The following is a 16977-nucleotide window of genomic DNA, read 5'->3' on the forward strand; positions in this document are numbered from 1 at the left end:
ACAGCAACAAAACGCACAGCGTTTTGTATCACCCAGTTAGCCATTAGACAAAGGGAAGATGAGGTGAGAGATTATCTCCCTGTGTACCAGTACATTTATTTTGTTCTCAGCAGAACATGCTGTATTCTCTGGGATGTTGTTGGGTGGTCTGCGCAAACTGAATGCTGATTAGAGACTAAACAGAACCTGGCACATACCTTTCTTGTAATTTTCTGTCTCTTTAACATTATTTGCGTGCTGGTAAGGCAAAATGTAAATAAAAAAATGCAAACAAATCTGACATGAAGATAAAATATGGATACTGCGGTAATAAATCCAATTATTCAGAAATCAGCATAATGAATTGTGTATAAATATTTACATTTTATTCATATTATTCTCCACAAAAGTATGCAGTCAAAACGGATGCAAAACGTGGATGAACATGAAGCTAGCTATACAGTACTCATCACTGAACACAACACATACAGGGGTCAAAACATATACATCATCTTTAACATAGAGTTAGCATTGCACAACAGTGGTTGGACATTGAATGAGGCCATCTACAGTAGCTATATGTAGATCCATATTAACTGCTGACAAGCTTTGGTACAAAATATCTTAAAAAAGGAGTTAAAAAAAACAACGGCAGGCATTTAAGGTTCCTTTTAAAAGAGCGTTAAAGAGGTGATAAAGAGGTGAGAGAAGAAGCAGAAAGACTATTTGAAATATACACAGTTCTCAAACAAATGAGTTGAAATAAAAAAATGGACCACAGCTGGAGGAAACCCTGAACAATAAGAGTGCACGTTCATCTTAACAATTACAAAGCTTTATAAATAAACATATTCAGCTTGTTTGACACACGTGACAAGACTAAAGAACACGGATACCATTTCAAAAGTTTATTCTCTTAGTAATGGGTCGAGTCCACAGTTATGAACGGAAGGTGTCAAAGAGTCTTAAAAAAATGTGGTGCCATATTTAGAGTAAAAAAATACATACTATGCCAGGCAGTGACAATTAAAATAGTATTTGTGAATACTGAGACTGTAGCATTGTGTAGTTTGGCTGGTGGCAATACGAAGTGAGGGGGGCAGTCTAGTGCTCTCGTCCTCCTGGGGGTGAGAGACTGAAGGCAGATTCGGAGGAAGCAGGACTCAGAGGGAGCAGACAGACAGGCAGCTGTTGTGCAGAATCTCCAATACAAACAGGGAATAAGGTATGTTCTACATTTTAGGTAAATATGCAAAATGATCCAGAGGGGTGGGGTCAGGGGTTGGGTTAGGATTGTGATCGACGTTGGAAGGACAGCAGAAGACGGAGTCTATAGGTCCAACTCAACAGTATAAAGGGGCTTTCTCTCTTCCTCGTTCTTTTATCTATACTGATGGGAAAGAGATTGAAAGGGGAGGAGACAAGTTGCAACCTGTGAGGGATGATGATGGCCAGTTTGGTCTAGATGGCACAGTCGTCCTGAGAGGCGGAGCTGAAGGCGGAGCTCCGGAGCATATCCAAGCAGTTGACGAGGATGAGCGTGCCCGTCAGGTGTTTCCAGCGCTTGGTGATGGGGCTCTTCATCTTGTCTAGGCCCATGTGCAGCTCCTGGATCACGTCCCGGTAGCTGTCCCCGATTTGGGCCGCCCACGTCAGCAGGAAGTCATAGGCTGGCTTCCACATGGCCTACACAGGGAGAGAGTGAAACAGAAAGAGGTGGAGATTGAAGCGAGCATATTTAACTGAAAGTAGATCACATGGGTCTTCCATGCTGTTTCCTGATGTTTCTATGGTCATAATTATGTTGTTGGCGTATAGCCTAGTGGTTAGAGTGTTGAACTTGTAACCAAAAGGTTGCAAGATCAAATCCCTGAGCTGACAAGGTAAAAAAACAAAAATATGTGTCGTTCTGCCCCTGAACAAGGCAGTTAACGCACTGTTCCTAGTCCGTCATTGAAAATAAGAATTTGTTCTTAACTGACTTGCCAAGTTAAATAAAGGTTAAAGTAAAGCAATTGCACATGAGAGCTTGCTAAACAGCTCAATGAAAATATAGGCCTAGTCCCGACAAATCTATGGTTGCTAGCTGGCCTTTCATTCTATAGGTTAGGTTGCCAAAGACTTGACCCAGTCGTAAAGTATTTTTTGTTCTATATCCAGTTGTTCATTCTAAATGTTCCATTGCCATGCTGGCGGGCAATGCTCTTATCCCTTGCTAGCTAGCTAACTATGGTTAGGTCAAACAGCTAGATTAACCGCAAAGTAGCTGCATTTGCGTTTGTTGAAGCTGTTTTGGATACATGTATAACAACGAGCTAATGATGCGCGATTTCGCCTCTCGTCGGGACACTGTTCAGAGGAGCTAGCCAGCTACAAAGCTAACGCAATCACTTCAAACTGAAACTGGTAAGACAGCAAACTAGCTGCATTTCATGTCATTTGACCTGTTTTTCTATTGACATTTATTTGTATATATCCATAAAAAGTATGCTGATTCATGATTTCGACTGGCTGAGAAAAGATGTCCGTCTCGTCCTGACATTCATTCTCAATAGGACAGTGGAGATCGAATGTCAATATTGAAACAATGATGCAAATGTCGAGAGACAGACAGCATCGTTTGTACAACCCCCCCCCCCCGTTGTTGCAAACCAAATGTTAGGCTAGACGCAAGGGGAAATAATGTGTAGATGTTTTTTACAGTGTAGATCAAGATAATGAATTGACTGGCAGGGCTGATGGGACAGTAGCTGCGCAGGGATTTCTCAGATGGAACAGAAAACATTTTTGCGTCATAGGCCTACTCGTACTAAACAGATTTTTTTGTATGGTTTAGAACACGTCTCAACCAATCACAATGCTTGTTTTGACCAACCCGTTGTAGAACACACAGTACAGGGAGAGATAAGGTCAGAGGAGAATGAGGGGTGGCAATTGAAGACAACGTATTGAACAGTGTGACAATAAATCGCATGCCATGTTCTGACAGTTTCATTTACAATGGTCATGGTTATATGGCTGACATTCACTGTATATCATTCCAAAAGTATAATTAAAAAATGAATAAGCATGTCACTATCTATAGATCGCAGGTAATATAATTTCAAACAGCTATGTCTAGTGTTCCATTTTTCAATTTGGTTGCCAACAAAGTTTCAGTAGGATCGTGCCAGCCAAACCACTTACCTCATTGTCCACTACTCCATTCTTGTTTCTGTGGGGTGCCTCATATGCATCCATCTGCAGACGGGACACCTTGGCCAACCTCTCAGCCAGCTCCCTCCATCGACCAGCCACCTCCACTGCTGTGGTCAGCAGGACAAAGTCCATCACCAGCCTGGCCACCAGGCCCTGGCAGTCCATCTTCAGCAATGCCTAAGAAGGAAGACAGAGAGACAGACTGGTCAGGATAAAAAAATAAACACACTGTACATTCTTGTCAATACAATTCCATGAAATGACTGGCTCATAGACAAGGAGACGCTGGTCAGGACAGGATAACATACAAAACCCACATAAACAAACACACAAGAACACAAGAATAAGAGCCCATGAAATTCCATGACTTTCTCCTCTGCATTTTGTTTCTTGGCTATGCTTCACATTGTTCCCAAAACATCCTATTTTCCATAATCTCAAGTCATTTCTTCAGACGTATTCTAGAAGGCCTGACGGGAACTGAGCCGCTAAGCACCACCTCACCAGGAGTGCTACAGCATTCCAAGGCCATGCAGGCTCCAACTCTCTGGCTCCAGCTAGCTAGCTGTTTGATTAACTCAGCGATAGGCAGGGGAGCTGAGCAGGGGACTACGTGCCATTATGGAGCACAGCTAACAGCAGGGAACCAAAACTACACTACTTCAAAAGGAGAAAGAGAGACATTTGACTGGCTCGTGTGGCTTATGTTTCTGTATGTCTAGTTTGTTTGGAGTGTCATCCAGACCAATCCTACAACCTTTAACCCCCCCCCCCCCCCCCCACACCATGTCTTGTCAAGTTGGGGTGAAACTAAACTATGCCTGTGTGCTCATTGAATCTGAAAACACTATGGAATATTTTCAATGTAAGCACAACCTTACATTGAAAATGAAGAGGATCATAGGGCAGAACTGAAGTGCTGCACACGTGTACATTTGCAAAGTCGAATGCAGCCACACAAACAAATGCAAATCCATGAACTCACAACAAACCCATGCGCACACCAAAGAGCCTTCCCGTAAATGATACTCGGCAACCACAGAATACATGGATAAACACAGTGAGATTCTCTGACTAGCAGACTCAACAGAGCCAGGGAGAATAAATGGGACATTAAAGTGCAGCCAACTAAAGCTCTGATTGGGGCTTTAGTTCCATGGGCAGGGAATGCATGGAATGACAGGAAACGGGCAGGGAGGGGGGTTGAGGAGGTGAAGGAATGTGGTGATGCTAGTCTCTCTTACACACACACACACACACACATGCGTGCGCACACACAGGAGGATGAGATAGTGTGCTGGATGCCTGGAGCTCCTGTTAACAGTTAGCCAGGAATGCACCGTTTCGGCCCAGATCAGAGTAAAAAAGCAGAGGGGATTACTACATTATATAATCTGATTATTTCTGCTAAAGCAACATGGAGTTAATTTCCATTTTAGTAACTATGCAGACATTCTTATGCAGAATGATTTAGAATAAGGACATTGAACGATCCCATCTGTGTGCATTTGTTAGTATGTATTTCCGTACTTGTGTTTCTGTGTGCTTGTGTATGTTGTGGAAGGAAGAGTCCTACTGAAAGATAAGGCTTCAGACAAGCACCTGCTTCCTCTCCGGATAACAGCAACAGGAACTCCCTGCAGAAATCAAGGAGAGTACTTCCCATGTCACCTCCAGCTAGATCCCGACACAGCTAGGAGTCGTGCTAACAGACAGACAGACAGTGCTCCACATATAAAACCAGTTGACTGTACAAACAGCGCACACAGAGAGTAGTTCAGTGCTGACCTACTACACTGTCTGCCTGGGTTGACAAAAGCAAATACTTCTTAAGATCTAGGTGAAGGCCCTCTTCTGACCACAAAGCTAACAGCCTGTTACTGGTTCATTAAGGAAACAGTCAGGAACAAAACAAACATTCTTAATGACATTCTTATTAGGTTTATATTCGTGAGTTGAACTCCCGCCACACAACTGCGCCATCACATTATAAACACGTCGCTCGTCCTTGTTAGAACTGAGAGATGGATAAATCATTGACAGAGCCAGTAAGCCCATTCCACCATGCTCCGCTCCCATGTGCCTCTTTGTTCACCTCGCACTGTTAATACTGCAAGCTCCAGTCAAATTACAGGGTAATCTGTACCTGATCCCTCCCCTTCACTGTGACTTGGTGCTGAACTGTGAAGGCTGCTGCCAAGTATTACCAAAGATTATGAGGGCAAGAGCGGAGATCCAGAAATGACATCTATTCACACTAAGGGTTGGATGTAGTCGTCAATATGTCCACTGTTGAGGGGTGAGGGGCTGCATGGATGTGGGGTGAGCGTTTATGATCACAGAATATAATGAATATAGCAAAAAGGCTTTAAGACTGAATAGGAGACGCAGTGTTACTACTGTAATGACGCATGAGACACTTGACATGTCATAAATTCATGCTGTCAAGAGTCGTATGATAACCACGTCGGCATTGTGAACGGATTCAAGGAAGTTTGAGCTAACTGCCATTTACACAGCTTTAGGCCAAAGACCATCACAGACAGCTGAAGAGGAATTATAAACTGGGTAGTTCGAGCCCTGAATGCTGATTGGCTGACAGCTGTGGTATATGAGACCATATACCACGGGTATGACAAAACATCTATTTTTACTGCTCTAATTACGTTGGTAACCAGTTTATAATAGCAATAAGGCACCTCGGGGGTTTGTGATATATGGCCAATATACCACGGCTAAGGGCTGTGTCCAGGTACTCTGCATTGCGTCGTACATAAGAACAGCCCTTAGCTGTGGTATATTGGCCATATACCACACCCCCTCGTGCCATATTGCTTAATTACACACTGAGTATACAAAATATGAACAAAACTTGATTCATGACATAGACTGACCAGGTGATTCCAGTTGAAAGCTATGGTCCCTTATTGGTGTTACTATTTAAATCCACTTCAAATCAGTGTAGATTAAGAGGAAATGACAGGTTAAAGAAGGATTTCTAAGCCTTGAGACGGATTGTGTATGCGTGCCATTCAGAGGGCTCCCGAGTGGCACATCGGTCTAAGGCACTGCATCTCAGTACTAGAGGTGTCACTACGGGGCGGTGCACAATTGGCCCAGCGTCGTCCGGGTTTGGATAGGCCATCATTGTAAATAAGAATTTGTTCTTAACTGACTTGCCTAGTTAAATAAAATAAAAAGAGGGTGAATGGGCAAGACAACAAATTTAAGTGCCTTTGAAAGGGGTATGGTAGTACGTGCCATGCGCACCCGTTTGTGTCAAGAGCTGCAATACTGCTGTTGTTTTTTTTACTCTCAACAGTTTCCCGTGTGTATCACGACTGGTCCACCACCCAAAGGATATCCAGTCAACTTGACACAACTGTGGGAAGCATTGGAGTCAACATGGGCCAGCATCCCTGTGGAACACTTTCGACACCTTGTAGAGTCCATGCCCGACGAATTGAGGCTGTTCTGAGGGTAAAGGGGGAGTGGCGCGACTCAAAATTAGGAAAGTGTTCCCAGTGTTTGGTATACTCAGTGTATATGCTGTGCTTTTATTCTCAAAATGTCACTGAGGCACAAGGGATTGGTGTTTGTGTGTGTGGGTGTGTCTGCATGCGACTGGTTTAGCTAAATGTCACAAAGACATCAATGCAGACATCAGTGCATAGAGACACTGCATCTTCTCAACTCCATAAATCATGTCACTGTCAAAGTGAGAATGCAACTCTGTCAGGCATATTTCTGAAAGGGGCGGGCGTGCGGGGTTGGATCTCTGCGGTGTGCGTCTTTACACAGTGTGAATCAGTCTTCGAGGTATCGTCTTCAAGCTGAAAACAAAGTGTATGAAAGCAAGATCTAAGGATAGCTCAGAGTGATCATTGTCAGGCTGGGAACTGAGGGAGTTCATTTGATAAATGTGATGCTTCTTGAAGAATAGCAATATATTGTCTCTCCAGCCTCCTCATCCTCCCATTCCTTGGCTTTGTCTATACTTCCATCTTTTCCCCCTCTCTTCTATCATCTCGCTCTCCATCTCCATTTATGTCTGAAAGGTTCCCGTGTCGATCTTCCCATCTTAGCCACTCACTCTAATCTGTATCTCAGTCACAGTCTTGCCCTCTACTTCAGGGGTTCTACTGCAGGGGTCCGCGGCCAGATCTCAAAATAACATTTCATATCTATTCTACCAACAGACGAAACACATTTTGGCTAAAGGATCCGTAGAATAATTTGAGGGTGTAATAAAATACAATGAAATACAATGTAATATTATTAATCTACTCATATACTCTTAACCTTGGGAAACATGGGACTAGGAGGGTCAAATGGGATATTGGTATCCACAGTGCTTCACCAATTATACATTTTTCAACCAGTTATTAGATATTTTTTTACCTAAATGCACTGTAATTTAAAGCTAGAATCCTTAGTTGCTACATCCATTTTTGTTATGGCATACCATGATATAGCCCATTTATTCTTGAAGAACATGATTTATAAATGCCTGATGTGCTTATTTCAACTGTCCTACTCAATCAGAACCCCCTAAGCAGAACCAAAAATATAACCCAATGTTTGTAAACAATGTAAATGTAAACAAACCTGAACAAACCTGAAACATTGCTAAAACTATAATTTTGATATTATGGATGGTCAGTCCTTGCATCCATAACCCTGTCTATGAATTTGAGAGTGGTTAAATTTCTCCAGGCCCATCCCTCAGCTTTTTTCAAAACAGAGGCGTGTAGAATTAGCTTAAACTGCTAAATGTTAACTCCAATGTCAAGAGGTGGGCCATTAAAATGTTCCTTCGCAGCGCCCAAGACTTGGTTTGTCCTGCCATGCACTGCCAAAGTCATAGTAAAACTCCTTGTATGCTATTTTTTTCTCACTGGAGTTATGAGGGGGTCCCTGGTGAATTAGCTATTACAAAAGAGGTCCCCGGACCCAAAAAGTTTGAGAACCCCTGCTCTACTAAGTTCTACTTTTCCCTTTCAACGTGTGCTACTCGTACTGTTTTCCTGTTCTGGATACATAAATCCACCTGATCGCCTTTATACCCTTAACCAAACAGTCTGCTGAGCTGAGATGAGAGAATTCTGGGTTCTTTTCGTGACACTCCGCCCTCTGTGTGAGCCTCGCCCATTCTACCCAGACTGGCAGAAGATGAAAAACACACAAACAACGTGTCTCCAGAGAGAGACAGATATGTAGTGCTGTCAACTGTACCAGCACAGCAGTTGGCCACACCCTACTGCTGAAGGAAGGAGGAAGGGAGAGTGTTGAGCAGGAAGTGAAGAACAGAAGATGAAGGAGTCTAGGGATGCAGAAAAAAAAAACGGGGTCTGTGTTAAAAAATGGCAACACAGAGCTAACTGCACATGATCATCCCGATGGCCGCTTTCAAAGTCATCTTCCAGAAATAGATTGTTATTATTACTCCCAAGTGCTATCAACTGCAGGGATCTCTCGCTCTCTCTCTCCGCAAATAATTCAAAGCGTAGGACGAGGATTAGGACTCGGGAGGGTCTGCTACAGAGTTGTGTGCGTGAGTGCGAACTAAATCCCTCTTAGTGCAGGACACAGTGGGGTGCCCACCCGCGCACTTTAGAACCTCCTCCAGAGTTTTCCTCTTTTTCCAAATCCTATTTGAGGAATAGGTGCAATGGTGGCTCAGAACCCATCTTAAAACTTAAGTCAGTATATATACACAACACAGTACATAGCACACTCACTGGCCTCCAATTCACGGCCCAACAGCACCAGACAGAACAGGCAGCTCGGTAGAGTGTTTCTGCATAGTTGTCTGGTCATAGCTGAGTTGAGGTAGAGGGGCTATGTGAGGGGCAAGGGGAGGTGGTGTGGAATGCAGGCGCCTCTTGGTCCATAACTGGCACTTCTGTTTAGTCTCAACAATGAGACAGGAAACATCTGTGGGGCAATGATCCTCCACAGAGACATGTCTTTGCCCACATCCATCAGACGCCAAACGCGACGGCCATTACACACATACCTGTAGTCCTCAGACTGGGGTTGATACAATCCCACTAAGAGTCTAAAAGACTCAATGCACACAATAAACAACAATATGGTGTTTCTGCTTATTTTAGTCTCTCAGTCAGTGACAGGGCTGGATGTTTGATGTCAGAGCAGAGATTCCAAAGCTGGGGCTTGATTTCATACATACAGTAAGGCAGGTCTGACAAAGTATGAGTGAGAACCTCCATCTTTCTATCTCACAGAATATTGGGTTCTTTCTATTTGGGATTACATAAAACTGCCAGACAAAACAAAGCAAAAGAGAGTATGTGTCAAGTCAACCCTTGGGAATTGTTTAGGGATTATTATTGTGCTGATGATCTTGTCCTGCCCTGAATGTTAAAAATGTTGGGAGACATAGCTGAAGAAGCTTAATGCTGAGGACAATTTACAGTTTTAATGTCACGCCCTGACCTTAGAGAGCCTTTTTATGTCTCTATTTGGTTTGGTCAGGGTGTGATTTGGGTGGGCATTCTATGTTCTTTATTTCTATGTTTTGTATTTCTATGTTTTGGTTCTCAATCAGGGACAGCTGTCTATCGTTGTCTCTGATTGGGAATCATACTTAGGCAGCCTTTTTTCCTTTGGTGTTTGTGGGTAGTTATCTTTGTTAGTGGCACTAATGCCCTGTTAAGCTTCACGGTCATTTCTTTGTTTTCTTGTTTTGTTGGCGACATTTACTATAATAAAAGAAAATGCACGCTCACCACGCTGCACCTTGGTCTCCTTCCAACGACGGCGGTGACAGAACTACCCACCACAAACGGACCAAGCAGCGTGGTAAGGAGGACTGGATATGGGAGGACATCCTGGCCGGAAGGGATCGCCTCCCATGGGAACAGGTGGAAGCAGCAAGGAAGGCGGAGGCAGCTAGAAAGGGGACCCAGCGTTACGAGGGGACACGGCTAGCACGGAAGCCCGAGAAGCCACTCCCCCAAAAACATTTTGGGGGGCACACGAGGAGATTGGCTGAGTTATGTTGGAGACCTGAGCCAACTCCTCGTGCTTACCATGGGGAGAGTGTGACTAGTCAGGCCCCATGTTATGCGGCTCTGCGCAGAGTGTCTCCAGTGCGCACTCATGGCCCGGTGCACTATATTCCATATCCCCGCATCAGCCGGGCTAGAGTGGGCATCCAGCCAGGACGGATGGTGCCGGCTCAGCGCATCTGGCCTCCAGTGCGTGTCTTCGGTCCAGGATATCCTGCGCCGGCTCTGCGCACTGTGTCTCCGGTGAGTGTCCACAGCCCAGTACGTCCTGTGCCAGCACCCCACAGCTGCCGGGCTAGGGTGAGCATCCAGCCAGGAAGGGTGGTGCCGGCTCTACGCTCCAGACCTACAGTGCGCCTGCTCGGCCCAGTATATCCTGTGCCGGCTCTATGCACAGTGTCTCCGGTGCGCTCTCACAGCCCAGTGCGTCCTGTGCCAACGCCCCGCAGTTGTCGGGCTAGGGTGAGCATCCAGCCAGGACGGGTTGTGCCAGCTCTGCTCTCCAGGCCTCCAGTGATGATCCATGGCACGAAGCCTCCAGTGATGATCCATGGCACGAAGCCTCCAGTGATGATCCATGGCACGAAGCCTCCAGTGATGATCCATGGCACGAAGCCTCCAGTGATGATCCATGGCACGAAGCCTCCAACGATGGCCTCCAGTCCGGGGTCTCCAGCGACGGCCTCCAGTCCGGGGCCTCCAGCGACGGTCCCCAGTTCGGAGGCATTCAGCGACGTCCCCAGTCCGGAGCCTCCAGCGACGGTCTCCAGTCTGGAGCCTCCAGCGATGGTCCCCAGTCCGGAGCCTCCAACGACGGCATCCAGTCAGGAGCTTCCAGCGAGGGTTCCCAGTCCGGGGCCTGCAGCGAGGGTCCCCAGTCCAGGGTCGGCAACTAAGGTCCCCGCACCTGAGCCGCCATCGCGGATAGATGCCCACCCGGACCCTCCCCTATAGGTTCAGGTTTTGCGGCCGGAGTCCGCACCTTTGGGGGGGGGGGGGGTACTGTCATGCCCTGACCTTAGAGAGCCCTTTTATGTCTCTTTTTGGGTTGGTCAGGGTGTGATTTGCGTGGGAATTCTATGTTCTTTATTTCTATGTTTTGCATTTCTATCTTTGGGCGGGTATGGTTCTCAATCAGGGACAGCTGTCTATCATTGTCTCTGATTGGGAATCATACTTAGGCAGCCTTTTTTCCTTTGGTGTTTGTCGGTAGTTATCTTTGTTAGTGGCACTAATGCCCTGTTAAGCTTCACGGTCATTTCTTTGTTTTCTTATTTTGTTGGTGACATTTACTGTAATAAAAGAAAATGTACGCTCACCACGCTGCACCTTGGTCTCCTTCCAACGACGGCCGTGACATTTCATTTCATCTAGACTCAAGTGCATTTGGCTGAAATGGTGAAATCAATAGAGCTCACTGACCGCCAAGCGTTAATGTGGTGATTATTGCACACATACTATGCAAGTGGCATCTTTGTAAACACAGGATGCATGTGCAGTTGAAATGCTTCCATAATGTTAGGACTTACAAGAGCCTTAAACCTTACAAGGATGAGGGGTATAAGGGACAGGTTAGTAAACTGATTTAGAGGCTTTGTCATTTCCTTCCTATGTGTGAGTCAGTAATATAACAAATTACACAGCGAAAGGAATACAATACATTGTTAAGAGCAGGGCACAAATATGAACTTAGACTGGGTTACAGCGGGTGCATACATACACACACACACATACATACACACACACACACACACACATATGCACACAGCCAGACACGCAAATATGTGCAAAAAGCAGTGGCTAGGGCTGTTGTGGTGACCGTATTACCGCCACAGCGGTGGTCACGAGTTATGAAGGCAGTCAAATTCCACGTGACCGTTTAGTCACGGTAATTAGGCTTCTCCAAGCTCTGATGCTGCTGACGGTCATTAGTAGCCTACCAAACTTGGTAACTTCATGGTACTCAGCACTCTATTGTCCCTCTAATCACTTTGACATCAATACAAATGTACTCTAACATCTAATTAAACACTTAATGCTGCGCAACATTTCAATATGCTATGCAATTGCGCGAGAAAACAGAGTGATGGCCTCTACTAAAAAGAGGAGGATCAGCTTTCTTTAGGCTAGGCCTACTACAGTGCATTCGGAAAGTATTCAGACCCCTTGACTTTTTTCACATTTTGTTACATTACAGCCTTGTTCTAAAATTGACAGTGCATGTCAGAGCAAAGACCCAGCCATGAGGTTTAAGGAATTGTACGTAGGAAGGGTACCAAAACATTTCTGCAGTATTAAAGGTCCCCAAGAACACAGTGGCCGCCATCCGCCTTAAATGGAAGAAGTTTGGAACCACCAAGACTCTTCCTAGACCTGGCTGCCCGGCCAAACTGAACAATCGGGGGAGAAGGGCCTTGGTCAGGGAGGTAACCAAGAACCCGATGGTCACTCTGACATGGCTCCAGAGTTCCTCTGTGGAGATGGGAGAATCTTCCAGATGGACAACCATCTCTGCAGCACTCCACCAATCAGGCCTTTATGGTAGAGTGGCTTGACGAAAGTCACTCCTCAGTAAAAGGAACATGACAGAACGCTTGGAGTTTGCGCAAAGACACCTAAAGACTCTTAGATCATGAGAAATAAAATGATCTGGTCTGATGAAACCAATATTGAACTCTTTGGCCTGAATGCCAAGCGTCATGTCTGGAGGACACCTGGCACCATCCCTACGGTAAAGCATGGTGATGGTAGCATTATGCTGTGGGGATGTTTTTCAGCGGCAGGGACAGGGAGACTAGTGAAGATAGAAGGAAAGAGGAACGGAGCAAAGTACAGAGCGATCCTTGATGAAAAGTACTGAGTAAAGGTTCTGAATACTTATGTATATGCGATTTCAGTTTTTTTGTTTTTATAAATTTCGTTTTTTCATTAGGGAGTTTTGTGTGTAGATTGACGAGGGGGAAAAACTATTTAATCCATTTTAGAATAAGGCTGTAACGTAACAAAACATGGAAAAAGTCAACGGGACTGAATACTTTCCGAATGCACTGCATATTTTTTTCTCAACTTACGTAATATTAAGCACATTGCTTATATTTACAACAGGAGTATAGTCTACCTGGCTGGCATGAAAATAAACCACCGGGAAAAGCGTCTCCCATTCGCTATTTAAGTGCATAGATGACATGTATTTTTTCCCGCTGCCCCCGTTTCGATAATGGTCCATTCTGAATCAAAATTTCACACATATATTATTTAGTATATGAAAAATCAAGATGAAATCAAGAATAGTCTGATTGGTGACAATATTAGCCTATGACTTGTGAATTATATATTATCACTTGTGAATGATGCCAAGCATAAGAAACAATGGCTTTTTTTGCGACTTGTTTGAATCATTGTCACACACCTCATGTAGCCTAGCCTATAGCCCTATATGTTTTAATAAGATTTGTATCACAACTAAAATGGCAAAATAACTTCTTAAAATTTAAGCACATTACCCACTTTACAAGGGGTGTAGAGCCCAACTGGCATGCATAAACAGCACGTGAGTTTCACGTTTGGGGAAGATAATTTTCACCATAAAAATGAACCTTTATAATAAAAGCATTACATGCATAATTGCATTTGCGTTCACTTTTGATAATGGTGTTTTCCACTAATGAAACATTTGCGGTTATACTGTACTACCATGTGTGCATTGCTGCGCTTATAATGTGAAGAAATACCCTAATCAACATTTTAAGGCAAACGTTCTGATCTGTTGCGTCAGCCACATTGCACAAAAACGGTGTTGATGCTAGTGGTTGTATTAATCTGGGATCTATCGCATACCACAACTGTCCCAGACTATGTTTGGAATATCTATTTCTCGCACAGAATAGAATAGGACAACCTTTGTACTATGGGGGATAGTAGATTGACATAGGCTAGTGGTTTAGCTGTTGGTTAGGACTACTCATCTTGTTGGCTGACAAAGTAAATGTGGACAGTTCTTCCAATATCTTCAATATGCACCTCGGAATTGGATAAGGATGTGTGCTCTGTATTTCACTACCAAAGTCTACTGTGAATCTGGGGTCTTTGTCAAGTATACTCCCTCTCCGGCGCTCTAGGTCACCAGGCTGCTCATTATGGCGGACACCCGTCACCATCGTTACGCGCACCAGCATGTCATCAGACTCATCTGGACTCCATCACCTCCCTGATTACCTTCCCTATATATGTCACTCCCTTTGGTTCCTTCCCCAGGTGTTATTGTTTCGGTTTCAGTTTCATGTCTGTGCGTTGTTCGTGTTTCTTGTTTTCTATTATGTTTCATTTATTGATGAAATGATTCACTCCCTGAACTTGCTTCCCGACTCCCAACGCACCTGTTACAGGCGTGTTCTCCAAAGCCTAGAGGATTGTATGTAACAGGAAGAGAATACTTTCTGATTGTGGGTTCGGCTTCATTATCAGGCTCAAAATCTGTTCTGTTTTTTTTTGTTGTCAAACGTGGATTAGACTGAACTACAATTAGTACTTGATTAACCCAGCTCTGAATTATACATCCATAGCTCAACTTCTACACAATCAGTCATGGGCAAATTAGCTAGATCACAAAAGCATATCAGGGCTGAGTCTTGAATGAAATAAAAATGCACAATTAACAGAATGTACAAAACATACTTTATCATATGTGGTGATTAGATAACCTCATAGGCATTGCATGTTTCATTAAAACAAAGTTCAATTCACAAGCTCGCTGCTAGAGTTGGATTTAACATGGGCACTGCTGTTTTGTGGTTTCGCAGTAGAGTTCAATGTGTTCACCATTACCATATGCAAAATCATTTTCCATATATTTGTTTTGAACTAGAAAGTGTTAATTAATTGTGATTATGCTTCAATAGGCAATTACTACAGGCAATGCAGTTCTACAAACTAAGAAAGGGACAAAAGGGAGATGTGGAGGGGGCAAATTAGAGGAATCTCTCTCTATTTGGGATGTGTGGATATAGGCCCATGCCTAACACTGCTGATAATTCCTTTCTTCCTGAACAATGAGAGAAAATGTGCATGCCTCAGATGCTCAAGCACAAATGCTGTCATCTCCCTCTTTGAGGCGCACACAATATTGTTGATTTCCTTTGCATCTAAAAATACACTCTTAGCTCTCCGTCAAATGGTATGCAAGCGAATCAGGAGGGATTATTTTCAGTGTCAGAGAAAACACTTAATTGCCGAGAGACGTAGAAGACGGTAATTCAATTGACAGCCACATACTAAGCCCCAGAAGACCGCAATTGAAGCCCACCACAGTGTAAGTAATCTATTGTTTGGGGGATAAACAGTTGCAAAAACATTCAGCAGACAAAACTCCTCTAGAAAAACCAGGGTGAACAAGCAGCAACTGTTTTGTTATTGTTGTGCAGACAGGAACAGAGGTTACCTACATTGGATTAGCCTAACCTAGACATCTTTCCTCATTTGTGAAGCTGGATAGGTGGGTTGGTGTAGACACACTGGTTGCTAACAGTTACCCATCCGGTATGCGTTGGTTCCCTTCTAGCCTGCCGTGGAATGTGAGGATATCTTAGCCAGGCTTAAATAACACTAACATCCTCTCAGTGGAAGGAAGTGGATTCTAACTTTATACTGCCCATTTCAACTCTTGTTGCATAAGTACCAAATAACCTTGTGTGAAGTTGTTTAGATAGCAGTATTTCCCATAAATAAACTAAAAGAGTGTTTGTTAATGTCTTTGGTAGTTATTCATCAGGAGTGGTACAATCTATGCATGCTGGATGAGTTTGCTCTAAGTATGCCACTTCATTTGTGAATACTTTTGAATTCTGTAATGATATCAGTATTACTGGTTGCTGCACCATCGCTTCCAAAGGTCCATCCAATGAAGTGCATCCTATTTGCCAAGATGTTCTATGTACATTTGAAAAGGGAAAACACACCCAATTAATAGTACTGATTGTATCACATCATAACAAAGTGTACATCAAACAAGTGAGTCTGAGAAATGGGAAGTGTTGTGGAGGACATGTCTTTATCCACGACGGACTCGTCTTTATATATAGTTCTCCTCCACACTGAAGCTCTCCCATGTCTATAAATGGTTGTAATTGGTGTTTACAACTCGACGTAAATTATATAGTGCTTATGTTCCATCTTACCTCAGAGCCTGTTCTAATATGACCATGACCTCTAAGAGACTTCAACAAAGGAATGTTATTGAAAAAAAGAAAATCATTATATTGGCACTGAGAGCGAGTGAGGCTGACGTTGCGTATTCTTTCTCTTTAAGTTTGTGAGCGTTCTTACACAACACATACTGTTTCCAACTTGGAATGATATTGACACGCAGATGACAAAAATCGATGATTTCAAATCAACATCACATCTCAGAGGTTGTCAACACTTTGAAACATGAAGGAGAGACTACATATTGAAAATAAATTCAATTTTGGTCTGTATAGAAACTTATTGCAGGGCCTGCTGCCAATTTTGCCAAAAGCAATACTGGGAAATACTGAATGAACCTGTCTTGAGGACAACATCTTTGCACACAATAATGTGAGAAAGGGAAACAGACAGACAAGGGTTGGGTTTGCAGGAAAGTTTCCAAGTCAGGCCCAAACCAGATGGTTTCTGGTCTATTGGTGGGTGGGGCGAGGCTACAGTGTTAATGAGAGTCTTGACACGCCAGGGTCACCAATGGGGACAGAGCCAACTGAATAATGCAGATGTTTAAAGATCACAACAAAAG

The 16977-nt window shown here is 43.9% G+C and overlaps 1 protein-coding gene across 1 annotated transcript in view; it reads right to left on the reverse strand.

Moving 5' to 3' along the window:
• Positions 1-343: 343 nt before the first annotated feature.
• LOC129821194 (SH3 domain-binding protein 4-like) overlaps positions 344-16977 on the reverse strand; it is a 59955-nt gene continuing 43321 nt past the window's right edge. Inside the window, exons 4-5 of the mRNA XM_055878566.1 lie at positions 3166-3354; positions 344-1665 (exon numbers count right to left, since the gene is read on the reverse strand). Coding sequence (XP_055734541.1) covers positions 1441-1665; positions 3166-3354 — 414 coding nt within the window. The 3' untranslated portion in view covers positions 344-1440. The remainder of the gene's footprint in view (positions 1666-3165; positions 3355-16977) is intronic.

This window comes from Salvelinus fontinalis, chromosome 23 (genome assembly GCF_029448725.1).
Source record: "Salvelinus fontinalis isolate EN_2023a chromosome 23, ASM2944872v1, whole genome shotgun sequence".
NCBI lineage: Eukaryota > Metazoa > Chordata > Actinopteri > Salmoniformes > Salmonidae > Salvelinus > Salvelinus fontinalis.